The sequence below is a fragment of the Piliocolobus tephrosceles genome, chromosome 2 (assembly GCF_002776525.5).
Source record: "Piliocolobus tephrosceles isolate RC106 chromosome 2, ASM277652v3, whole genome shotgun sequence".
Taxonomy (NCBI): domain Eukaryota; kingdom Metazoa; phylum Chordata; class Mammalia; order Primates; family Cercopithecidae; genus Piliocolobus; species Piliocolobus tephrosceles.
In genome coordinates this window covers 13,231,560-13,258,585 of record NC_045435.1, presented here as the reverse complement: position 1 = coordinate 13,258,585, position 27,026 = coordinate 13,231,560, and the positions used below count along the sequence as shown (strand labels likewise).

Sequence of the window (27,026 nt, the reverse complement as noted above, 5' to 3'; positions counted from 1 at the left end):
GCAGTGTAAGGGACAACTGACATTTTTAAATGTCTTAATGGCATTTTTGGGACAACATATCTCAATTTAAAACAGTGGCCATGTTCCATAAGGTCAAGTTTACTTTAAAAAGGTTACCAAACTGTTCTACTCTATCATAAATGAGTCCACAATTGCTAAGTAGCTGCCTTCATTAACAGGCTGTTTTACTTTCTATAGGAATTTATTATTTAAGACCCAGTTGGCAAGAATAAAAACCTTTCTCATTTTTATAAATTACTTGTTAGCAAAAGCTTCCCCCCCCGCCCGCCCCTGCTTTTTTGTGTTTTTTTTTTTTTTAGATAAAGCCTCTGGCCTCTGTCATTTCCATTTGTTCTTTTTTTTTAGATAAAGCCTCTGGCCTCTATCATTTCCATTTGTTCTATAACATAAAAGTTAGAAGTTGCTTCAACTATTCTCTACTCAGAATTTTTTTTGGTAAAATTTTTATTTTGATATAATTTTAAACTTAGAAAAAAATGTAAGAATAAATAGTACAAGGAGCTCCTGTGCGCTCTTTATGGAGATTCATCAACTGTTTTACATTTTACCACATTTACTTTTTTTTATTATTATACTGTGATACATGTGCAGAACTCTATTCAGAATTTTTTTGTGTTAGTTTCAGTTAAATATATTTCTTTGTTTTACACTGAAAATTCTCTTCCTGACCTGCCTCTTAATTAAGGTAGCATTCATTTATTTATTTGGTTTTTTTGTTTGTTTGTTTTATTTTATTTTGAAACAGAGTCTTGCTCTGTTGCCAGGCTGGAGTGCAGTGGCGCAATCTTGTCTCACTGCAGCCTCCACCTTTCGGGTACAAGCGATTCTCCTACGTCAGCCTACTGAGTAGCTGGGACTACAGGCACACGCCACCATGCCCAGCTGATTTTTTTACTTTTAGTAGAGACAGGTTTTCACTGTTTTGGCCAGGATGGTCTTGATCTCTTGACTTCGTGATCCATCCACCTTGGCCTCCCAAAGTGCTGGGATTACAGGTGTGAGTCCCCGCACCTGGCCTTTTTATTTTATTTTATGTTTTTGAGACAGAGCCTTACTGTGTTGCCCAGGCTGGAGTGCAATGGCACAGTCTCAACTCACTGCTTACTGAGGCGGAGGACTTCTCGTTTCTAGAGATTATCCTGCCTCAGCCTCCGAAGTAGCTGAGATTATAGGTGCCCACCACAATGCCTGGCTAATTTTTTGTATTTAGTAGAGACGGGGTTTCACCATGTTGGTCAGACTGGTCTCGAACTCCTGACCTCAGGTGATCCACCCAACTCGGCCTCCCAAAGTGCTGGGATTACTGGCGTGAGCCACTATACCCAGCCCATTAATTTATTTAATATTTTAAGAATATTATTTTAAGAATATATTTTAAGAATATGGTTTCCAGTTGTGCTGTATGTAAAAAATACAGAGTGAATGCAACACAAACCCTGTTTTCAAGCAGCTAGAAATTTATTGCTTGGGAAAAGCAGAATAGGGAGATACTCCATGGAGAATCAATGAAAAAGTTTCAAAGACTGAGCTCTGAAGTGGGTCTAGGTGAAGAGACCATTTTTATTCACTTTTCTTCTGAGTGAATACAAGCTCATTCGCCTAGTTAAAAGGAAATTTTATGATTTTTGTGGCAATTTGTGTAAACATTAGAACTTTCTAAGCATCTAGAAAGAAGAGACAAATAATTAATTTTAATTCCTTGTTTTGGTAGTTAATTACACAAGCGTGTCTATCTTGCTTTGCAAGGACAGAAGTATTGCTAGCTGTGTATCAGAGTTTGGTCAGCGTAAAATCTCCACAAATGATATAAGAGATTTATTATTGGAATTAGATATTATTTAATTAAGGGAACTGTTGAAGTAGTCTATTTTATTGCATCACTACTTCTGCTGGTAGGCTTTAGGTAAGCAGAGTTGGCAGTTAGCACGTGAGGTTACGGGGAGTAAAAACGCACTAGAATCCACGAAGACAAAAGATGAAACACGTCTCGTCTCTGCACATCCAGTTTGATGATGTGAGTGAGCTGCAGAAAAGCTGGTGGATTCCATCATGGACCTGCCTAGGAGCCTTAGGAGCCTGGTCCAGAATTTGGAAGAGCTGAAGGAAGGTCCTGTGATTCCTGGAGGAGCTGTGGGCACAGCTGCTGCCCTTACCTACATGTTGAGCCACTGGATGTGTAACAGTATATGTGTACACTAAGCTCACGGAGTTTTGGCGATTACATAGCAAAGTTACCAAGATCTATAACATTTTATTACCCCAGAAAGATTCTGAGTACGCCTTCAGAATTCATTGTTCCCTTCATCTAAAGCAGTTATTATTCTGATTTCTTTTTATCATAGATTAGTTTTGCCTGTTCTTAAACTTAAAAATGTAATGAAAGAGCATGTACTCTTTTATCTGGAATTTTTCTCTCAGCATAGTATTTTTGAAGTTTATTCATAATGTGTGTCTCAAAAGTTTGCTCCTTTTTATTGGGTCAGGTGTAAAAGTAATATTTTTGCTTTTGGCTTGACTCCCATTGTCTGGACAAGAATATTTACTTAGAAGTGCATGAATGAGGCTTGAGGCCACTGTATTATTCCTGGAAGAGCTGCCTCCTTAGAGATAACTTTCAGTGATAGAAAGTTTTCAGTGGTAACTTTGGGGTTACAGAATCTTTCCAACCCTGTGAGACCCAAATTGCTGAATTCTCAGTAGACTTGGATTTCCACACACAGAGAGCATTGCTGAGCAGAACTGTGTTCCTTCCATTTCAGCATCCAGATCCCTCAGATCTTTCCTGAGCTTTCTTTCATTAACATACACTAACATGTTACAGTTTTCTTCTAGCTATCCTAGAGTTATGTAAATGTGATTAGTATGCAGTCTCTCATGCAAGATATCATAAACAATGATTTTATTAAATGTTTTGGCATGGCACAGTAAGAATCACTGTCTATATTAGAGTTCTCCAGAGAAAAAGAATGGAGATATACATACATATGCATACATGTATATATACACACTATATATATATATCTCTGCTTTGACTCCTTCCTAGTAGTTGCAATGCAGATTAAACAGCAAGAACTGGGATAGCCACCCTGGATTGTGGGGTTGAAGATTGGGCCTGGATCCCTGATGATTCTGGATTCTGGCCATCTTCTAATTACCTGGACAGCCTTGGGAAGCCATCATAGTACCAACATGGAGAGTACTTACACAGACCTAGATGGTGGAGCCTACTACTGCACACCTAGGCTATAAGGTCTAGCCTATTGCTCCTAGGCTATAAACCTGTACAACAAGTTACTGTACTGAATACTGTAGGCAGTTGTAACACCGTGGTATTTGTGTACCTAAACATACCAAAATGGAAAAGGTACAGTAAAAATATGCTATAAAAGATTGAAAAATTGTACACCTGTATAAGGAGCTTGCCATGAAGGGAGCTTGCAGGATTGGAAGTTGCTCTGGGTGAGTCAGTGTGTGAGTGGTTAGTGAATGTGAAGGCCTAGGATTTTCCTGTACACTACTGTAGCATTTATAAACTCTGTACACTAAGGCTACACTAAATTCATAAAATAATATTTTTCTTTCTTCCATAATAAATTAACCTTAGCCTACTGTAACTATTTTACTTGATAAATTTTTAAAGTTTTAATAACTTCTTGACATTTGTAATACTTAGCTTAAAACAAACATGTTGTACAGCTGTACAAAAATAGTTTATATCCTTATTCTATAAGTTTTTTTCTATTTTTAAATTTAATTTTTTTGTTGTTGTTAAACTTTTTTGTTAGAAACGAAGATGCAAACACATACTTTAGCCTAGGCCTGCACAGGTCAGGATTATCAATATCACTGTCTTCCACCTCCACGTCTTATCCCACTGGAAGGTCTTCAGGGGAAGTGGCATGTATGGAATTGTCATCTCCTATGATAACAATACCTTCTTCTGGAAACCTCCTGTAGGATCTGCCTGAAGCTATTTTACAGTTACCTTTTTTTTTTTTCCTAAGAAGGAGGACCTGCTTAAATAATGATAAAAAGTATAGTAAATACTAGATGATAGGGGTTTTTCAGCTCCATTATAATCTCATGGGACCACTGTCTGTCTGTCTGTCTATCGAGAGAGAGAGAGAGGGAGAGGGAGAGAGAGGGATAGGGAGAGAGAGATTTAAGGAATTGGCTTATACAGCTATGAAGGCCAAGTCCCAAATTTGCTGGATGTGGCCTTCATAGCTGTATAAGCCAATTCCTTAAATCTCCCTCTCCCTCTCCCTCTCCCTCTCTCTCCCTCTAGAACCTGGAGACCCAGGGAAGAGTCAACATTGCAGGTCGAGTTCACAGGCCATCTGCTGGAGAATTCCATCTTGTTCCAGGGAGGTCAGTCTTTTGTTCTCTTCAGTTCTTCAACTGACTGTATGAAGCCCACCCACATTATGGAGGGCCATGTGCTTTACTCAGTCTAGCAATTCAAATATTACTCTCATCTAAAAACACCCTCACAGACGCACCCAGAATAATACTTGACCAACTATCTGAATATCATGGTTCAGCCAAGTTGAACCTCAATTAATCTAGCCATCATACTGTCTTTCTAACCTATAGTTTTCGTGACCCTGCCCTCTATTGCCTGTTTATTGAGGCGATTCTATACTTGAGATTCTGCTACAACTCCACGTGGTAGCAAATTCAGTATTAGTTAAGACAGTTTTTCTTCTAATATAACAGAGAGAGAAAGATACTCAAAATAATAGGGACTTAAATAAATAAGTCTGAGGAGGCTTCCCAGGATTGTCTAGGTAATCAGTAGATGACCATACTCCAGAATCCTCAGGGATCCAGGCCCAATCTTCAGCCTCACAATCCAGGGTGACTATCCCAGTTCTTGCTGTTTAATCTGCATTGCAACTAGTGGGAAGGAGTAAAAGCATGATTCAACGTTACTTCCACTCACGTTTCATGGGTCAGACTTAGTCATATGATTGTGGTTATTACAAGGCAATTTAGGAAATTAGTCTTGGCTGTGGCCAATTAAAAATCCCATTACTACGGAAGGAAATGAGAACAGATACCGAAGAATAACTAGAGGTGTCTGCTACAAGTTGGAAATTTCTTGATCAGGTAATGCTGGGAGATGCGAAGAGAATAGATGCAAAGAGAATAACCAAACTCTTTTTTTTTTTTTTTTTTTTTTTTTTTTGAGATGGAGTCTTGCTCTGTGGACCAGGCTGGAAAGCAGTGGCGTGATCTTGGCTCACTGCAAGCTCCGCCCCCTGGGTTCACGCCACTCTCCTGCCTCAGTCTCCCGAGTAGCAGGGGCTACAGGAGCCCGCCACCACGCCCAGCTAATTTTTTGTATTTTTAGTAGAGACGGGGTTTCACCGTGTTAGCCAGGATGGTCTTGAACTCCTGGCCCCGTGATCTGCCCACCTGGGCTGGGATTACAGGCATGAGCCACCACGCCTGGCCCAAGAATAACCAAACCCTTAAACAAGAAAGTCAGTTTGAAAGATTTTACAATAATCAAGTAGTTGACAAAGCCCTTACATAATGAATGGGAGGGATAACTGCCATTAAAAGTATGAGTTACAGAACTATATTGCCTGGATTTTAATCCTGGTTTGGACATTTCCTGAGAAATTTTGTACAAATAACTGTCTTGCCTTAGTTTTCTCATTTGCAAAGTAAGAATAATAATTCATGCCTCAGAACTTAATTGAAAGATTGAATAAGATAACATATAAAACACTTAACGTCAGGTAAAAAAAGGAAATGAAGGATAAAGTTCTAGGGCAGACTGATATTTAAGGGACAGGAAAAAGGGGAAAGGCAGATGGGGAGGCGGAGACTAAAGGGAGACTTCAGAGAAATAGAAGATGAACAAAGGAAAAATAGCATCCAGGAAGCCAGATCAGAAGAAAGTTTCATGAAGTTGAGGATTAATGGCAGAATCAGGTAAATGAAGGCTGAAAATAGGCTTTTTAATACAGGCTGTTTGTCTACTTATTTTCTTGCTGAGTCAAGCTTCTGAGGAAAACAGTATTTTTATCTACCTTTTAGAGTTGTACAAACAAAGTATTGTTAAATGAATTACCAAGTTATTTGGAATAACTACCAAGATATTCCAAATTATTTGGAATTTTAATGAAGGCCTAACTACTTTTGAGTTTCTACATTGAGTCTAATATGTAAAAATTGTACACAACTAACATTTAAATGCCAATCTGTGATGAAAAATTTCAAATTATGTCTCAGTGTGAAGTGTGTGCTTTCAGTCACCTCATCATAATGCTGTACAGCGGCACTTTAATAGGAGGAGGTTGTATGCTCTATAAAAGGACTGGTAGCCCAGATTCTCAGGTCATTGCGTAAGACCTATTAATTCTACTTTCTTTATGTTAAAAGTGCCTGGAGGTATATAGTTATTTTTTTACCTTCAATGGGTATTTGAGACAATTGGGATGATAGAATGAATGCATGTGGTGTCCTATGTCTTACTGCCCCAAGTTCTAAACTTATTTTAGCAGTGGTAATATTTGCTTCAGGGCACATAGCAGTGATGAAGCTTGCGGTCCTAGATTTGAGTGGCCGTCTTCGTGCTGCATTTATTAGCTGTGTCACTTCAGGCAAATCAGTCTTTGTGACCCTCGATTTGATAAATCTGGTCAGACTATATACCTTGTACGTCTCACCTCCTAAGGTTTTATTAAAACTCTGTGAAGTGCTCTTTAACTAGAGCACCAGGTAAACATAAGGTATTATTAATTAAGCAGATCATGTGTCCTACACTCAGTTAACATAGGAGTCAGCATCTTGTTTGATTTCTGGACCAAATCCACATTCTGTTCTCTTTTATTCAGGAAGATTCTTTCTATTTTGTTTACTTATTTTGTTAAGTAATTTCTTGTATTTTTTCTTTCTTTCTTTCTTTCTTTCTTTCTTTCTTTCTTTCTTTCTTTCTTTCTTTCTTTCTTTCTTTCTTTCTTTCTTTCTTTCCTTCCTTCCTTCCTTCCTTCCTTCCTTCCTTCCTTCCTTCCTTCCTTCCTTCTTTCCTTCCTTCCTTCCTTCCTTCCTTCCTTCCTTCCTTCCTTCCTTCCTTCCTTCTTTTCTTTCTTTTCTTTCTTTTCTTTCTTTCTTTCTTCTTTTTGAGACGGAGTCTCGCTCTGTCGCCCGGGCTGGAGTGCAGTGGCCGGATCTCAGCTCACTGCAAGCTCCGCCTCCCGGGTTCCCGCCATTCTCCTGCCTCAGCCTCCCGAGTAGCTGGGACCACAGGCGCCGCCACCACGCCCGGCTAGTTTTTTGTGTTTTTTAGTAGAGACGGGGATTCACCGTGTTAGCCAGGATAGTCTCGATTTCCTGACCTCGTGATTCGCTCGTCTCCGCCTCCCAAAGTGCTGGGATTACAGGCTTGAGCCATCGCGCCCGGCCAATTTCTTGTATTTTAGATTCGGGGGGTACATATGCAGGTTTGTTACACGGATGTGTTGCGTGATGCGGAGGTTTGGGATTTGATTCATCCCATCATCCAGGTAGGGAGCATAGCATCAAATAGTTTTTCCACCCTTACCCCCTTCTGTCCTCTCTAGTAGTTCCCAGTGTCTATTACTGCCAGTTTTATGCCTATGAGTACACAATATTTAGCTCCTATTTATAAATTTAGCTCCTATATATAAGAACATGCGATACTTGGTTTTCTGTCCCTACATTAATTCATTTAGGATAGTGGTTTCCAGCTGCATCCATGTTGCTGCAAAAGACATGATTTCTTTTTTTTTTTTTTCCCCCTTGCTGCTCTATTCTACTTTAAAGAAAATGTAAGAATTTCCCCACAGAGGAATATGTACTATGTGTCCAGTATTCTCTGGAAGCATCTCACCTTTTCACTTTTGGACTTAAACTGTCATTTGGGCAGTGAAATAAAAAGACTGTAGTTTTCATACATTTTCCACATTATTAATTATATAACTGTTTTTCTTTTCTACGTATGTTGCAAATAGCTTTATAAGGTAGTCTCATATTTGCTTTCTTAAATATTAATTAAATATTAAATGGTTACGATGGACCAATTGCAGGATTTATGTTCCTATGCTTATTTTAAATTTTTTAAATTCCTACAATCTTACTTGGTTTTAAAAAATGTATAATGCTAGAGTTTCTGAGAAGGCAAAGCTTGCTAATATTGTGGCATCCTTTACTTATATTTGCTTCCAGTGGAATGGTACTATTGCCTTGATACTCTAATGGCGAAGGAAGGGACATGAATAAAGATGAGGAATAAATATATTAATCATAGTATTTGGGGGTTGTAATCTTAATTTTTCAGGAGCACAGACATGTATGATTCTTTTACTTCTGTACCAGAAACTGTAGGCAAGACAGTGATTATGACTTCAAACTTGTTACAGCGATGACATAAAAAGAATTCGTTTATCTCCTGGTGATAAGTCATGAGGAATTAATGAAAGAGGGAAAAATCACTCTTGTTTTGGTCAAAAGATGGCACTGTTGCTGTGCTGATTGTTCTTTTCTGCATTTTTGGCTCAGCCCTTTTTAAATTCAGAAAACAGTTGAATACAGTGATCTAATTAACACTGACCCTCCCATCAGAATGCCAAATTTTCTAATCAAGCACCAAAAGAATAGATCCTAGAAAGGGAATTTATATTTTTAAAAATGTGTTAGGATGTTTTAATAGCTATTTATAAAAATAACATTCTCTGTTTGAAACTCAGATATTTGCCAAGGAAAAAAATAGGACATCCTGCATCGTAGTTTAAATTTTGGTTACGTTTTGAAACACTCTCCTTTGGAACTTTGATAACTGTGTTTCAAGACATTTTGGGTTTTGTTTTGTTTTGTTTTAGTTTTTCAAGGTCATTGAACTTATGCTATAATTAAGATAATACATGCTTTTCTTTAAGGTATTTCAGTCAAGTAATAATTTTTCTTTTATCTTCCTTTCTTACTATCCTTTAGTTAGAAGCCTATGTAGATTAGTCTGGGAATGTAAAGGTGGTCTGTCTTGTGCTAGAGAAGCAACACATTCTCACCTTGTTTTAAGCCAGTTTCTTCAAAGGCTCTTGAGGCATGATTCTCTGTTTTCCTCTAAGCAGAACTTTCAAGGATGGAGAACTTCAGTGATAGGCAAATCATTAAACTTTGGGAAAGACAAAATGAATGCCTTAAAAAAATGAGTTTATTATTGATTTTACAGAGTTTCTTTAAAATACACGCAGATCAGAACATTTTTTGAAGGAGTGAAAGAAGGAATCCTTGGTGTATTGAGAACACAAAACAATCCAATTTTCCTGAGAAAACTGTGGTGGACTCCTGCATATAGACTACTTATTAGTAGATGTGCCTATCTGATGCTTTTAAAAGTTAACGTTTAAATGATTTACTTGCAACCAGTAATTAAATAAAGCTTTTATTGGATAACTATGTGGTTAACTAGTTTTATCATACTAACTGTTTTTTTCATACATGCATATTTACAGAAGATATTGTATATAGTTTTACAGTATGATTCATTTGGATCTAAAATACAAACCGAAGGCCGGGCGTGGTGGCTCAAGCCTGTAATCCCAGCACTTTGGGAGGCCGAGACGGGCGGATCACGAGGTCAGGAGATCGAGACCACCCTGGCTAATACGGTGAAACCCCGTCTCTAATAGAAAATACAAAAAACTAGCCGGGCGACGAGGCGGGCGCCTGTAGTCCCAGCTATTCGGGAGGCTGAGACAGGAGAATGGCGTGAACCCGGGAGGCGGAGCTTGCAGTGAGCTGAGATCCAGCCACTGCACTCCAGCCTGGGCGGCAGAGCAAGACTCCGTCTCAAAAAAAAAATAAAATTAAATTAAATTAAAAAAAAAAAAAAAATACAAACCGAAAATCTTATTTAATGGCAGATGTGTTTCAGAATTCAGAATTTGTTTGGATTTTAAAGAAGTAAAATAGTACATACTTAGTACATGGTCTAACCTCCTTTCCACAGGAGGGTCTGGAACAATACTCCATAATCAAACATATTAATATTTTTTCAGCAAGACATATGAATAGTTATATCACATGAGATAAGTCTTAGCCATAAATAGCCTTACATGGGTTTAAGTCAGATTTTTAACCCAAATGAATCTGCCACAACTTTTTTTTTTTTTTTTTTTTTGAGACAATCTCTATCACCTAGGCTGGAGTGCAGTGGCACGATCTCGGCTCACTGCAACCTCTGCCTCCTGGGTTCAAGTGATTCTCCTGCCTCAGCCTCCCGAGTAGCTGGGGTTACAGGCACACGCCACCACACTCAGCTAATTTCTCATATTTTTGGTAGAGACGAGGTTTCACCATGTTGGCCAGGCTGGTCTTGAACTCCTGACCTCAAGTGCTCCGCCCCCTTTGGCCTCCCAAAGTGCTGGGAATACAGGCATGAGTCACCACACCTGGCCTCACAACTTAATTTTTAAAAACTCGTAGGTTGCAGAGCTTTTTGGATTTCACAACAGAGTATAAGAGATAGACCTGAAGTGCCACTTGAGTGTATTCTGTTAATTGTCAAAAATCTATTGAGGAGTTTCTGTTCACAAATGAGGGAAGTGTAACATCATATTCTATTTAATGATTTCTTTTTAAAAACTGTATTGTTTTGTTTTTAGCAGCTTCATTAACTAGGTGGTTCAAACACAAAGTGCATTTCAGCCTGCTCCACGATACACTGAAAGTCAAGCAAAGATTTGGGGAAAGTTGTATACCTGATATCTGCCATATAGTAACGGGTTGTCTGGTATACATTCCATGGCAAGAAGGCCATCTTTCTTTCTCTTTTAGTAGTACTTAGGGTAAAATCATTTTCTACTATAGATTTTTTTCTTTTTTTCTTACCTTCATTGTGCAGCAGGCCATTGTATTATATGCTATAAAATTAATCAAGATCAACTTTGTTTCGTACAGCAGTGTTGTGAGAGAGAATCTTACCTCATATTTCAAGTAGAGTTTAAACCTGATCAGCACTTTTGTAGGAGACTTCTGAAGGGAATATGTGTGTTTCAGAGAAATGATAGAGGGATTATATTATGTCACAGTTCTGCTTCCTTTAGAAGTACTTCCTCCAATAAAGAGAAGTTGGTTAATGGGTACAAAAATACAGTTAGATAGAAGGTATAAATTCTAGGATTTGATAGTACAGTAAGGAAATTGTAGTTAACAATAATTTATTGTATATTTCAAAGTAGCTAGAAGAGAAGAATTGTAATGCTCCCAAGATAAAGAAAAGATAAATGTTTGTGGTGGTGGATTTCCTAATTACCCTGATTTGATCATTCTACATTGTAAACATGTATGAAAATAACACATATACCTTCAGATTATCTACAATTATGATATGTCAATTTTTTCAAAAGTACTTCCCCAGCTCTGCATTGTAATTGGGCATTTTATATTAAAGAATATGGAAAACCCAAGATAATGTTTACTAATTTCCATTTTGGAGTATTAGGTTAGCATTCTACTTAATCTGATCAAATAATGCTTTTGCTTCTACTGTTGTTAGTCATGACATTTTTCTGACTTCTACTTAAGTATGATTAGAAAGTTTACTGTTATCATTAGAATTCAATGGTGAATAATACAAGTCTTAATACACCTGAGTTTGTAATAATTTCATGCATTATAGTTAGTGGTTAGCGTGAGTGAATAATATGACATTACTCAGGATCTTGTTAAACCATGATACAGGATCATTGAGGAGCTGAGGGGCCATGGCTCATTTAGAGAGGTTAATAGAGGATGCTATACTATTATGCAAAAATGGATGTTGCTTGGCTGGCTGTTTAGTTTTCCTTCTTCTTATTAAAAAAAAATAATAATAACTTACATGCTAAAGACATTTACACAAGCATAGAGAACCCTTTTGCCTTTTACCAGATCCCAAACCCAACCTGTCTTTTTTTTTTCTTCTTTATTCTCTAATCCTGACTTTTTATGTGGTCAGTACCACAGCTTTGCCAAAGTTTATTAGTATTATTCAAGTCTTTCTAGTTTCTAAATGTTTTGCCACCTCCAGAATTTAAAATTTGTTAGTGGGCTTGTTAAGACCTATTAAGCAATATCTTTCTTTTGTGTTGAGTGAATCATTTTTCTCCCCCAAACAGCCCTTCTCACATCCTACCATCTAACTGTTGTAAAAATACATACACAGTCCTCTGTTTATGATTTGGATGAAACCTGTGATAATAATTACTTGTTTCTTGTACACTACTTCAAAATGTGTGTAAATTGTTATGGAAGCAGATGATTTATCCCAGACATTATTTTAATGGACAGGGCCCTGTATATTTAAGGTACTTACATTTTAGGAGCGTGTTAATTTTTGCTTAGTATATTGTAAAATACATCTTTTAATTTTGATTGGAAAACAAAGACCAGAAATATTGCTTTTCAAATCATTGAATTTGTCTGATTATAAAGTTGATGTATGTTCTAGCCTTAACAGAAACTGTAATGTGTAATGATAAACTGTAACTATAGAGATAGTTCCATACTTTCTGCAGAAGCAGCGGGAGGCCACAACATGGTCTGGTTCAGTTCATGAGAAAAATGGCATTTATGTCTCTGGGGCAGAGGAACAGGGAGGTGGTTTCAGGATTAAACTGTTCCACCTCAGATCATCAGGCCTTAGTTAGATTCCGGAGCTCAGGCGGTAATTCCCGCTCACCCACACTCACCTCCTGCTGTGCAGCTGGGTTCCTAATAGGTCACAGACTGGGAATTATCTGTAGGCACAGGGATTGGGGACCCTGATCTATAGCATAAGATAATTCTCAGAGTAGAAAAATCTTAGCTATAAACCCTGGGAGTGAGTTCTTATGGATTGCCTGCCTTCCTTTATCTTTGAATACAAATTTCTGATAGTTTTAAGATACATGACTACTGAAAGCAAAAGGATTACAATAATATTTAAACAACAAGCAGCAGTAGCAAAACAGTAAGACCATTTGACAGGAATCCCTAACATTTGCCTTATGGCTTTGAGATTAACCCAATTTGTTTTAAAAAGCCTTTGTGTTACCACATACAATTTTCTCACTTAGAAAGTAATGCAGGCAGTTAAGTTACACCAACCTAATTTTAGAAAGATAAATTATGAATGTCGAAAAGAAAGCTAAGCAGAAGAATCAGTCAACATTGGCAACATTATAGAAATTAATTTAAATTTGCGTTAAGCCAGGAACATATTGTTTGTAAATTATGAGGCTTCTATGTACTTCTGTATAGCTTTAATGAGAAAGAATCATACTTACTTGATTAAGCATTGGCTTTGCTAATGGTGGAACTAAGACCAAAATAGTCGTTTTAATGGGAGGTTGGAAATATCTGAATTCAAATACTGCCTATATCCATAATAATCTGACATTTTTATTGTATATTTATTTTTAATTGTTGTAAAATACATAACATAAAATGTGCTGTCTTAACCATTTGTGAGTGTACAGTTCAGTAGTGTTAAGTGCATTCACACTGTCACGCTACAATCTCCGGAACTGTTTTCATCTTTCAAAACTGAAAGTCGATATCCATTAAGCACTAACTCTTCATTCCCTTCACTTAGCCCCTGGCAACCACCATTCTACTTTCTGTCTCTATGAATTTGACTATTGTAGATACCTCATATAAGTGGAATCATGTGATATTTATTTATTGTGACTGGCTTATTTCACTTAGCATAGTGTTCTCAGGGTTAACCCATGTTATAGCATCTGTCAGAGTTTTCTTCCTTCTTAATGCTGAATAATATTTCATCATATCTATGTATCTGTCTACACATTTTGCTTGGCAGTTAATCCACTGATGGACACTTGGGTTGCTTCTATCTTTTGGCCATTGTGAATAATGCTGCTTTGAACATGGGTGCAAATATCTCTTTAAGACCCTGCTTTCCTTTGTTTTGGGAATATACCCAGAAGTAGAATTGCTGGAGCACATAATAACTTTATTTTCAAGTTTTTGAGGAGCCGTCATATTGTTTTCCATAGTGGTTATACCCTTTTAATAATCTAACATTTTTAAAGAAAGTCTTATACGTATTGCTATAATTAGTAGAAAATGATCCAAAATGAGTGTAGTTACAACTTTACTTAGCAAATTGGCCTTTGCCTTAGTGTGTTGCTGTAGAAACAAAAAAAAAGAAAACAACGCCATCATTAGATGTGTATTACTTGTTTCCTATTGCTGCTGTAACAATTTACCACACATATAGTGGCTTAAAATAGCACAGATGTGTTACCTTTGTGCTTCTGGAGGTCAGAAGTCCAGAATGAGCCATGTGGGACTAATACCAAGGTGCTGACAGAGATGTGTTCCTCCTGGAGGTGCTAAGGGGAAATCTGTTTGCTTACCTTTTCCAGCCTTCAGAAGCAGCCCACATACCTGGGCTCTTTGCGCTAGGCCAGCAATCCTGTCAGTTCAACCTGGACTTCGGTAGTCACATCTTCTCTGCCTCCCTCTTTCAATGATAAGGACCTTTGTGATTACATCGGGCCCACTCGGATAATCCCGGATATTCTCTTCATTTCGGGATCCTTAATTTAGTCACATCTGCACATAGCCTTTTGCCATGTAAAATGGCTTGTTTACAGGTTCTGGGGATTAGGATGTGGATGTCTTTGAGGGGGGGTTATCATTCTTCCTACCACAGGATATTTATTGTCCCTTTAGCAGTTCACATCTCCAGCATCTAGATAGGAGCCTTTTTTGTTTCCATGGGGAATATTCAGAGGGCAGTGAATCATAAGGAGAAGAAACATAGAAAAAGTTTTTTAGAGACTAATAACAAGCACCGAAGTGTGAGAAGACCCTCAGTCGTAGGAACCCCCCAAATATCTCTTTAATCAATAAATGAATACATGAGAGGTATAGAAGTCCTGGATACCATAAAATTTTAGTTGTCTGGAACCTCAGGGAATACCTTTTCTAGAGAAGTTATCCCTTAACAGTCAAAATTTTTAAAAATACATATAACTGGCCAGGTGTGATGGCTCACGCCTGTAGTCCCAGCACTTTGGGAGGCCAAGGCAGGCAGATCACCTGAGGTCAGAAGTTCGAGACCAGCCTGGCCAACATGGTGAAACCCCATCTCTACTAAAAGTACAAAAATTAGCTGGGCGTGGTGGCGGGTGCCTGTAATCCCAGCTACTCAGGAGGCTGAGGCAGGAGGATCGCTTGAACTGGAGAGGCAGAGGTTGTAGTGAGCCAAGATCGCACCACTGCACTCCAGCCTTGGCAACAAGAGCGAGACTCCATCTCAAAAAACAAAAACAAAAACAAAAAAACATATAAGTGACCTCCATGGCAAAAGCTCTGATATTTATTCTTTTGTCAAATCTCCACTTTAATTTGTATTACAGAAATAAATCAGATGGGTAAAAAATTAAACTACAAATGGGCTCCTAGTGAAAAGGAATGTTCCCCTGCAACTCCTTCCTCTCTTCCTCCAGTCTTACTCCTCAGAGGCAATTACTTCTGATGATTTCTGTTCCTAATTCATTTTTCAGGTCACCCCCAAATCTCTAAATAATATGTTTATTCATTTTCTAAAATTATCAAAAAATTAGACATTAACTACTGCCCTATCGCAAGGATTTATGTCACTTATACCACCCTTCCCTCCTCACACTACCCTGCACCCTGCAATCTCACACTGTACTCAGTTTCTCCCTGTTGGCTCTGAAACTTCGTACCATACACTTAGACCTACATTTCTTATTCTATTAGTGGGGGAAAGTTCTCTTAAATACACATCACACCTTTATTATCTTTTTTTCTTTATCTTTATTCTTTAAAAAGTAATAATTACAGGCAAATATCTTTTGGCTTTTCTTTTTATAAAATAAGAACACTTACACACCCACCCTGCCTTCCATTTCTCCCTCCCTTCTACTTCTCAGTATCTTACAGCTGTGCTTTCATATTGTCAAGGTTGATCATATTCCTTCTGAGACCTGAAAATCTATTCTGTAACATTACTAAGATTGGTCTTTGCAGTAATTCTGAACATTGAAAAGACCCATATATGGTATATATTGTTTAATTCTGTAAATATTGTATACTGCATAATGGAATAATATGTTGGAATTAAAATTCCTTCTCTCTTGGTTTGATCTCATGAGCAGAATACTACTGAAACATTTTTTCTAGAATCAAATAGATGAGAAAATTGATGTCTCCCTTTCCCTCCCAATTATATATACTAAATCTTCAAGTTTTTCTCAGTTTTCAGTAATTTCATCTTTTTCTTCTCTCCCTTCTCCCTTCCTCCTGGAGAGCTCCCTGTTTTTCCAGACTCCCACACAGCTCTTACTCCGAGGCTCCACTCCCCTCGCTGCTCCTCTGTGTTGCGTCCACTCTTTTCTGAATTACATTTCTCCTCTTTCTTGCTTTATCTCCTCATTTTGCTAGAATTAAAATTTCTGAGTCATCAGATATCTGCAAGTTTCTGTATTGTTGCTACATATTTATTTTATGAGTTGGCTGCAAATAGGATTCACTTTAAATTGCTGTTTCCTAGGATTTGGAATGTGTTTCTCCACTGATGCCAGTCTGAGTCCTGGGCTCTTAACAGGTGACCTGTTGTTCTCTTTGGAGGCATTAAACACCTTCTCTTTGTTCTTGAAATTCAAAAATTTAACAAAGATGTATGTGAGTGTGGGTTTTTTTATTCATTATAAAGGTGAAGTTTTGACAGTTTTCATCAAGACCCTCTCCATCCCCTCCTCTTAACTCTGTAATCTCATCTCAGATTACCACCCCTGGCTCACCTTGCTCCAGCCACACTGACATCCTCTTTTTTTTTTTTTTTGAGACGGAACTGCAAGCTCCGCCTCCCGGGTTCACGCCATTCTCCTGCCTCAGCCTCCCAAGTAGCTGGGACTACAGGTGCCCACCACCACGCCCGGCTAGTTTTTTTTTTTTGTATTTTTTTTTTTTAGTTGAGAGGGGGTTTCACCGTGTTAGCCAGGATGGTCTCGATCTCCTGACCTCGTGATCCGCCCGTCTCGGCCTGACGTCCTCTTTCCTTGAACATGCCTGAAGGTCTTTTCACTGGCTCTTCCTTTGATATGGAAAGTTCTTCTCTCAGATATCTGCGTGGCTCACCCCCTTACCTCCTCAGAACTTTGTTCAAATGTCACTTTCTAAAATGGCAACCTGTTCTAACTGTCCCATTTAAAATTGTAATTCCTCTCATCCAAGCACCCCTAATTCTTTTATCCTGCTTTTATTTTCTTCATAGTTATCTATCACTAAATTGCATACTAAGTAAAAAAAATGTGCAAACCCTTACACACGTGTGTATGTATGTATATGTGTATATGTTTATCTTTGTATATGTGTATGTTTATGTATGTGTGTATATATTTATATTAGTTTGCTAGAGTTGCCATAGCAAAATACCACAGACTGTGTGGCTTAAACAATAGAAGTTTATTTTCTATTTTATGTATTTTTTTCTTTTCTTTTCTTTTCTTTTTTTTTTGAGATGGAGTCTCGCTCTTTCACCCAGGCTGGAGTGAACTGTTACCATCTCGGCTCGCTGTAACCTCTGCCTCCTGGGTTCACGTGATTCTCCTATCTCATCCTCCCAAGTAGGTGGGATTACAGTCATCCACTACCACACCTGGCTGCTTTCGCCATGTTGTCCAGGCTGGTCTCGAACTCCTGACCTCAGGTGATCCACCTGCCTCAGCCTCCCAAAGTGCTACGATTACAGGCGTGAGCCACCGCACCTGGCCTAGAAGTTTATTTTATCACAGTTTTGGATGCCAGAAGTTTGAGATGAAGACATCAGCAAGATTTGTTTCGTCTGAGGTTTTCTTCATGGCTGGTAGATGGCTGTCTTCTCCCTGTGTCTTCTTTATATAGTCCTTCTCTGTCATTCTGTGACCAAATGTCCTCTTCTTGAAGGATCCCAGTCATATTCCATTAGGGCCCACTTTAATGAACTACTTTTAACTTAATTACTTCTTTATAGACCCTGTCTGTAAATATAGTCACCTTCTAAGGCACTAGGGGTTAGGACTTCAACAAAGGAATTTTGCAGAGACACAGTTTAATTCAAAACATACTTAATTTTTTATATTCTGTCTCCCCCAGCTAGAATGTAAGTTTCATGAGGTGAAAGATTTTTTACTGTTGTTCTGTCTATTGAGATATACTTACTACCTAGAACAATGCTCAGCATATAATAGATGGTCAATAAACAATAATGAATATGTTATCTTTCTAGTAATCCTATTCGTTGGATTTTGAACCTATGTAATTGATCCACCTTGTCTCATTTTCAGTCAGTCTGTTACTGTTCTTTTTCTGGAGAGATTTCTTCAATCTTAACTTCCAAATACTTCTACAGAATATTCTTTATTTTGGTAACCATATATTTAGTTTCTGAGAACTCTCTTCTTGATTCTTTTTCATGGCATTCTGTTATTGTTTTATGGATATTGTATCTTTGCTGATATATCTGCTTTTAATAGATCATATTTCTCTTTTGTTCCCTGAATTTTTTGTTTCTTCCTGTGTCATTATTGTTTATTTTGTTCTTTCTCTTACATATTGCTTAAGCATTTCTGATCCTTAATTATCTAGCAATCTTTGGTTATGCCTTTTTATTTAATAATGAGACAATAAAAGGCCTAGAGGTGTATTTTAAGGACGAGACCTATTATCTGGTGATAAAACTTTCTGAAGAGCTGACTGTTACTCTGGAGGCTCTCTTCATGGTAGAATGCAGAGATCTTTGATTTGGGTTCTAAAACTCACAGTGGCTGCCTTAGAAGTCTTCCCAAATAGTTTATTCAGTTTTCTTAGATAAAAACCTTCCAACTTTTTATCTGGTTGCCCAAATTGCAATATATGGAAGTATGGAATCAATGACTTCTTATGTATGCTTTTGTATGTATGCTTTGTTTTTACTTATACTCCCATCGATTTAAAGACAAACTCATTATTCTGTTCTCTACCCTCATTTTCCTACTTTTTGAATAACAAAACAATCAACCAGTCTAACCTACTCTATCTTTTCCGTGTTGATTGGTCTGATTATCATTTTCCAAGTCATCCAGTGATAAGTTAGAAGGAAATAGGTGTAAGATCAGAGGTTGGGCACAGTGACTCACGCCTGTAACACCCAACACTTTCGGAGACCAAAGCGGGCGATCACTTGAGATCAGGAGTTCAAAACCAGCCTGACCAACATGGTGAAACCCTGTCTCTACAAAAAATACAAAAATTAGCTGGGCATGGTGGTGGCCACCTGTAATCCCAGCTACTTGGGAGGCTGAGGCAGGAGAATCTCTTGAACCTGGGAGGCAGTCATTACAATGAGTCAAGATCGTGCCACTGCACTCCAGCCTGAGTGACAAAGTTCGACTCGGTCTCAAAAAAAAAAAAAAAAAAAAGACTAGAAAAAAGACTAGAAAACATCCAAAGTAATTGCAGTGTAAGTCAGAGTAAAGTTACTTAGTTTTAACTATGTAATCTTTTCTCTCAGACCCCCAGGTTTCTTTCTAATATACTTAACTGATCTTTCACATTTTTCGGATTGTACACAGGTCTGCAATTAAGGCCTTACGTCCTGGAGGGATACTTGTATACTCTACATGCACACTTTCTAAGGCAGAAAATCAAGATGTGATCAGTGAAATTTTAAACTCCCACAGTAACATCATGCCTATGGACATTAAAGGAATAGCAAGGACTTGCTCCCACAACTTCACATTTGCTCCCACTGGCCAGGAATGTGGGCTCTTAGTGATTCCAGATAAGGGCAAAGCCTGGGGCCCAATGTATGTAGCCAAATTGAAGAAATCGTGGAGCACAGGAAAATGGTGACATGAATTTGTAAACCGTGTTTATGTGTCATTATATTTATTTTTCTGACCTCAGTACATTTAAATAAATATTTAAATAATTATGCAGTAACTTTCTCTGGGTCTGTTTGGAATCCTTTTTAGTTAATACTTTAGCGTCTTAGAATCTTGGCTTGAGAATCGTTCAGGTGTATTTTTTTCCTAGAAATATATCTGCAGCAATGATTTAAGGTGGTGCAGATGGTGTTTGTTCTATATAATAAATCTGCTGTCTTCGCTTGGCATTTTATAGTTAAATTAATCAGAATATGTGGTTTTATGCATGACATGTTTAGATCTGTATTCTCTCTACGATAGTTCTTTGAACCTTCAAAAATGCACACTTGCCAGCGCTCTGACCATTTTCCCCCGTATCAAATGTACAGATTTGTTCAAGGTCCCCCCCCCCCCCACTTTTGTAACTGATTGTCTCAGAACTGATTGGTATTCTGAGACTAACTTTTTAAGCAGCACTATTTCTAATTCTAGCAAAATAGGTTTTTTATTTGCAAAGTTGTTTTCTGTTAAAGACTATCTTATGTTTACTGCAAAGGTCAGTGACTCTATTGACACCAGCTTTATTTCCCCCACTTTTTTTGCATTCGCAAATACAAATTGAAAGGGTAAATTATGTTGAAAGGCCTTTAAAACAGCAGATTCACATGCACATGTTTGACTTTCGACATTCAGCTTATAGAATTATGGAGTCTATCCAGCAGGCTATAAAGCAAGTGCTTGAGACAAAACCAGAATGATTAATAACTGCAATAACTGAGCTATATTTGGAGGCTTTTGTTACATAATTGCAGTCATAATGAGCACTACAGAATCTGATTATCTTACATTCACAATCTGGAAGGGCTTTTTATTTCACTTTGTTATAAAATGTTCTATGAGAATATGATGTCACATATTAATGCATAAGAGGGAGATGCCTAATGAGAGTGGATTATGTGATTACCAGAACCCATTGCCATTTACTAAGTGGCTCTCTATGTTTACATAAATCCTGGGAATACTGTATACATTTCTTTCTATGTACTTAGGGTTTTAGCTTTGGTTAGAATCACACGTTTTCTCCAGAAATTACTTCACTTAGAGTCCAAACATATTTTTCCAACTATTAAGAAAAATTATGCAGCACATCTCAAAAGATAGCATCTCTTTGGAAACTGGTCTTTTTTTAAAAAGAATAAAAAAAAAAAAAACTTCATCTGATTATAGAAATACAAAATTCTGCTAAAGCTGAATACTTTTGAATTGTTCATTACATTCTGTGCATTTAAACTAGAGACTATTTGCTTATTAATATTTTTTGTTTTGCAAGCATATGTAACCGAGTTCATATCATCAGAAAGTCTCAGGAAGAATTTTTTTTTCTGTACCTTAAATGTGTTAATCATTTGTTTTTCTTTATCCAACTGATATGTTTAAAGTAAAGCTAAAGGCCAGGCACGGTTGCGTACACCTGTAATCCGAGCACTTTGTCAGGCCTAGGCAGGGGGATCTCCTGAGGTCAGAAGTTCGAGACTAGCCTGCCCAACATGGTAAAACCCCGACTCTACTAAAAATACAAAAAAATTAGCCAGGAATGGTGGCTAATTACAGGCGGGCACCTGTAATCTCAGCTACTTAGGAGGCCGAGGCAGGAGAATCACTTGAACCCAGGAGGCAGAGGTTGCAGTGAGCCAAGATCTCACCATTGCACTCCAGCCTGGGCGACAAGAGTGAAACTCTGTAGCAAATAATAATAATAATAATTAAATAGAAATAAAGTAAAGCTAGAACCCTTGAACAAGCATATTGGGGAAATACAGAAGGGCAATGATGGTGGAAATGATGTTTTCTTTTTTAAGTTGTCATTATTTGTTTTTTTATCTTCAGACACGATAGGTTTTAAAAATAGGTTTCTTTTGTGTAGGTTAATCACAGAGTAAATCTGCACACTGTACTTTGTTGGATGTCATTATTTTCCCAGTATACCCAGTATAATGCGATGAAGCTTAATCTGAATACTTGGTGTGCTATTGAATTATACCTTCCTGTGATTACTGAAAAATGCATGCGTCTATGTTTGTGTGTGTATATATATAATTTTGTTACTTAAAGCAATTGCACCAAAACCAAAAATTGACAAGTGGGATCTAATTAAACTAAAGAGCTTCTATACAGCAAAAGAAACTATCAACAGAGTAACAGACAACTTACAGGATGGGAGAAATATTTGCAAATTATGCATCTGCCAACGGTCTAATATCCAGAATCTATAAGGAACTTAAATCAGCAAGCAAAAAACAAATAACCTTATTAAAAACTGAGCAAAGGACATGAACAGACATTTCTCAAAAGAAGACATCCAAATGGCCAACAAACATTTGAAAAAGTGCTCTTCATCACTAATCATCAGAGAAATGCAAATCAAAACACACTGAGATAATATTTTACGCCAGTCAGAATGGCTATTATTAAAAAGTCAATAAAATAAAAAAAAATAACAGATGCTGGTGAGGCTGTGGAGAAAAGAACCTGCTTATACAGTGTTGGTGGAAATGTAAATTACTTCAGCCTCTATGGAAAGCAGTTTGGAGATTTCTCAAAGAACTTAAAACAGAATTGACATTTGACCGAGCAATCCCATTAGTGAGTGTATACCCACAGGAAAATAAATTGTCCTACCAAAAAAAGATATATACGCTTGTGTGTTCATCACAGTAATATTCACAATAGCAAAGATATGGAATCACCCTAACTGCCCATCAACAGTGAATTGAATAAAGGAAATGTGGTACATATACCCCATGTAATATTACACAGTGATAAAAAAGAATGAAATCATGTCTTCTGCAACAACATGGATGCAGCTGGATGCTTTTATCCTAAGCAAATTCAGGAACAGAAAACTAAATATTAATACATGTTCTCACTTATAAATGGGAGCTAAACATCGAGTATACATGGACATAAAGAAGGGAACAGTAGACACTGGTGATGCTAGAGTGGGGAGGGAAGGAGGGAGGTGTGGGCTGAAAAACTACCTATTGGGTACTGCACTCCCTACCTGGGTGACAGGATCATCTGTACCCCAAACCTCAGCATCATCCATTATACCCATGTAACATGCCTGCCTGTTCATGTATCCCCTGAATCTAAAAAGTTGAAATTATTTTTTTAAATGACAAGATAAAAAACCATAATAATTATAATGAAATAGATAACATTTACTGAGCATTCTATAAATTGTTTATATATGTTGTCTTTTTTTTTTTTTTTTTTTGAGGCAGAGTCTCACTCTGTCACACAGGCTGGATGGAGGGCAGTGGTGTGATCTCAGCTCACTGCAACCTCTGTCTCCCAGGTTCAAGCAATTTTCTGCCTCAGCCTCCCAAGTAGCTGAGATTGCAGGCACCCGCCACCACGCCTGGCTAATTTTTTTTGTACTTTTAGTAGAGATGGGGTTTCACCATGTTGGCCAGGTTGGTCTTGAACTCCTGACCTTGTGATCCACCTACCTTGGCCTCCCAAAGTGCTGGGATTACAGGCATGAGCCACTACGCCCTCTGTATATGTTGTCTTTATTGATGTTTAAAACAAACTCAGGAATAAATATTATAACCCCCTTTTGTGAATGAGAAAACCAAAGCTCAGCTCTGTTTGCAGTTTGCCAACGCTACACTGGTAAGTAAAGGGTACAGCCAATAGACTGTATAGATATATGAAGACAGACTGTATAGATATATGAAGTGGGGTGGGGGCCAAGGAGCTATTACTGCTGTTTGGAAATACTTGCCTCTCGTAGATCCAGCTTTCACGTTTTTCTGACATCCTAGTAATAGCAGACCCTGCACAAAGTGGTTATCAGAGTTAATACTGTGAAGAGACAAAATGATTAGAATAGTTTTACCAAAGATAATGAAATCTTGCATAATGTCTGCATTTTTCCATTGATTGGAATGCATCCTTAGAAAACTGAATGTAACAAAAACCCAGGACATTTTTGGAAATTGTATGCTCTCTAGGAACTTTGTGTGAATTTTTATACAAACACTGTTTTCTGAGTTATATAAAATGTTCTAAAACTAGAAAAAACATGGTCTAGTAACATGTTACTTTCTTAGATCACTGGTTTCTCAGAACATCTTTCTACATGGCCTCCTCATCCCCATCCCGGGGGAGAACATGAATTTTCTGGAGGATTTCACCCTCTGGGGCTTCCGCACTCTGGGTGTCAGGGGTACAGCTCACAGGCTTTCAGTTTGGCCACAGCTGAATGATTGAGAACTTACCAGATAAATCTTCCAAACCCATTTCTCCACAAACCACTTCCTGGCCATGCAGTGGGAGGCTGGTTTGACCTTTTTTAACCTTTCCTGGTCAGGTGCCAGGCCAGTCCTGCAAAGCCAGAAGAGTTTCATTTTCATTTAAACCCTTTTTTTTTTCACTTTGGATCCAATGGAATTTAGTTCCTCCCACTGCCCCCAACCCAACTAGAGTGCAGTGGTGTCATCATGGCTCGCCGCAGCCTCAACTTCCTGGGCTCAAGTTCCCTTTTTGCCTTAGTCTCCTAAGTAGCCTGGACTACAGGTCCACACTATCATGCCTGGCTAATTTTATTATTATTATTGTAGAGATATGACCTCACCAGGCTGGTTTCAAACCCCTGGCCTCAAGCGATCCTCCTACTTCAGCCTCCCAAAGTAGTGGTATTACACGTGTGAGCCATTGTGCTCGACCTCATGCATTATTATTTGTAAAAAAAGATGCATGTTTTCCCTCACCTTCTCTTCTCTTCGGCTAATTATAAATCATTAAACTTCATATGTCATAGTTAAAGGGTAGAACCATGATCAAAACCGATTCCAACACCCAGGCCCTTTTCCCAACACTATGCTGTCTCACAGAGTGTAGGTTATTTGAACCCTCAAGATTACTAACTGACTTTACCCCTATATTCCATTATTCAGTTTCCTCATTTTGGGTAATACCCTATTCCCAGGGAATGAAAGGATTAATCAATACTTGGGGAAAAAACAACGTTTGAACTGTTTCAGGCCATAGTCTTAAAGAAGTGTGTCTTGTGATTTTGATACCCGGAAATCTCCAGTGGAGGATATTCTCTGCCTGCCTTTTCTTTGCAGATGCTGAGCTGAAGAATGGAAATTTGGAGCAGACTTACAGTGTCAGTTGTAAAGCAAAGAGTAATTGATACTAGTTTCTGTGACATTGAGTTACTTTCAACATAGCTTTATAAAAATTTAGGTTGCTTAACAACACATTAACTTCTCCCTGCCATCCGCACGCTCAACAGCCACTAGTTTCAGAAATAGACTGTGAGTAAATGTAATGCATTGAAATGGTTTGTACTGAATTTTTTTAAGCATCAGATATTATCTGTGGTTGGAAATCATAGTGTCCTGCAGTTCTTTACCTTATTATGTATATTCCTATAACCTTATACTTAGATTGCATATTACTCCCTTAGCAGTATTGTGAAAAATATTCTTTCATACAATGTGGGTAGGTAGAAAATAATAGCTACCTGAACACCTGGCTACGTGACCAAATAATCACAAATCAAATAGACCCGTATCCAAGAAGCCTTTCTGCCTGGGAGATAATCTGCATAGATGAATTCAACTCATCTGGAATACAAAGAGAAAATTAGAACCAATAGCAATAATTTTATTAGATGCCAAAAAGTCATTTGATGCAATTGAATGAGACTACTTGTATTATGTGTTAGGTAAATTTGGCTTTGGGGACAAATAGAGCAGATAGCACAATTTATTTTCAATCCATTGATATGGTTTGAATCAACGGTTTACAATCTCCCTTTCCCTGCCTCATTGCTGCACTGGGGAGGGAAGTAAGGCTGATGCCCCTTTCTGATGTTACTCTTCAGACTGACGTTGAAGCTAGAAAATCACACAGATCCCATTGGTAGCTGAAGAATATTCAGATGGAGGTTCACAAGTTAACTAATGTATGCTGATAATCTACTACTTTTGCTGAAAGCTCTAACAGCATCTGTCCTGAAAACACGAAGAGCAATGTCAGAATTTGGAGTGGCTTCAGGCAAAGTCAACGGGAGAGAACCAGAAATACTATCTTGACAGAAGAATTTCTATTAATATTATTGTGTGATATTTAAAATAAAACAAAAATTTTAAAAGAATTGATACGGGATTCTCATTACAGAATGATTAAACAATAGAGTAAAGAAGACATTTTAAAATTGACCTGTAATTCAGTGCTAAGCTTTTTAAAAAATGGGTTATACTAAATCTAAGGAGGAAGAAAGTGTGGTAGAGCTTATATCTCTTTAAAATTTAATTTAACTCAAAGATTAACTACATACCTTTCTGAAACTTTTCCCAAATGAAAAAAGTAATTTCCTTAGTCACGTGAGGACATATTGTCATGTTGAAACCCAGGGAAAGCATATGCTACCGTAGGAAAGAGGATGTTTGCCCCACTGGAAGCTATTTAATGGTATACGTCATGACTCAACTAAGCTTGCTATGGCTTGTCAAAAGGAATTTTCCACTGCATATTGCTATGCAATAGCCTATTACACACAAATAACTATAAAACCTAGCAGAACCAACAGACTAAAAATGTATATAGTTCATTGAAAAATAAAACACAAAGGCATAGCATCCAGCTCCTTCTAGTTCTTAAAAGCCGGTGGAAATAGAATTGCAGATATTAACAAGAATGGACAAAGTTCAGAGAGATTGGCAATGGTGAAAGGAAAGGAGAGGGACAGAGCTTATACCAGCTTACAATTTTTAAGTTACAGAGAGAAAGATTCTTCACCTCTTTATCCACACAAAGTGTTAACAACCTTTTCAAAATGGTAAACCTTTTTTTGTCAAGGTATTTACAGTAATTGCTAGGGTGAGGGGCAGTGGGGAGAGAGCTGGAGAACTTGTGTTGACTTGTGAATTAATGTTACTAGAGAAGGATGACTGTGGGCTCGTAGCTTATAGCTGCCAACTCTCAAAAGGGAAGGGAGGTTATGATGATGACAACTAGCTCTGATGCCACTGGAAATTGTTTTGTGTGGTATTTTTAGTCGTGAATAGCCAAGATAACTAGTTATACCACATTTTCACCTGATAA

The 27,026-nt window shown here is 37.8% G+C and overlaps 1 protein-coding gene across 8 annotated transcripts in view; it reads left to right on the top strand.

The window, feature by feature from the left end:
• Positions 1–27,026, top strand: part of NSUN3 (NOP2/Sun RNA methyltransferase 3) — a 115,109-nt gene that overhangs the window by 45,452 nt on the left and 42,631 nt on the right. For 5 of the 8 annotated variants that reach the window (XM_023216039.2, XM_023216036.2, XM_023216040.2 and 2 more), the window contains one exon: positions 19,608–20,189. The exons of 1 other annotated variant lie outside the window; for it this stretch is intronic. In XM_023216039.2, coding sequence (XP_023071807.1) covers positions 19,608–19,887 — 280 coding nt within the window. In that variant the 3' untranslated portion in view covers positions 19,888–20,189. Of the gene's footprint in view, positions 1–4,309; positions 4,393–19,607; positions 23,975–25,039; positions 26,114–27,026 lie in introns of those variants that run through there. 2 more of the 8 variants (XM_023216042.2, XM_023216037.3) reach the window with 2 other exon arrangements.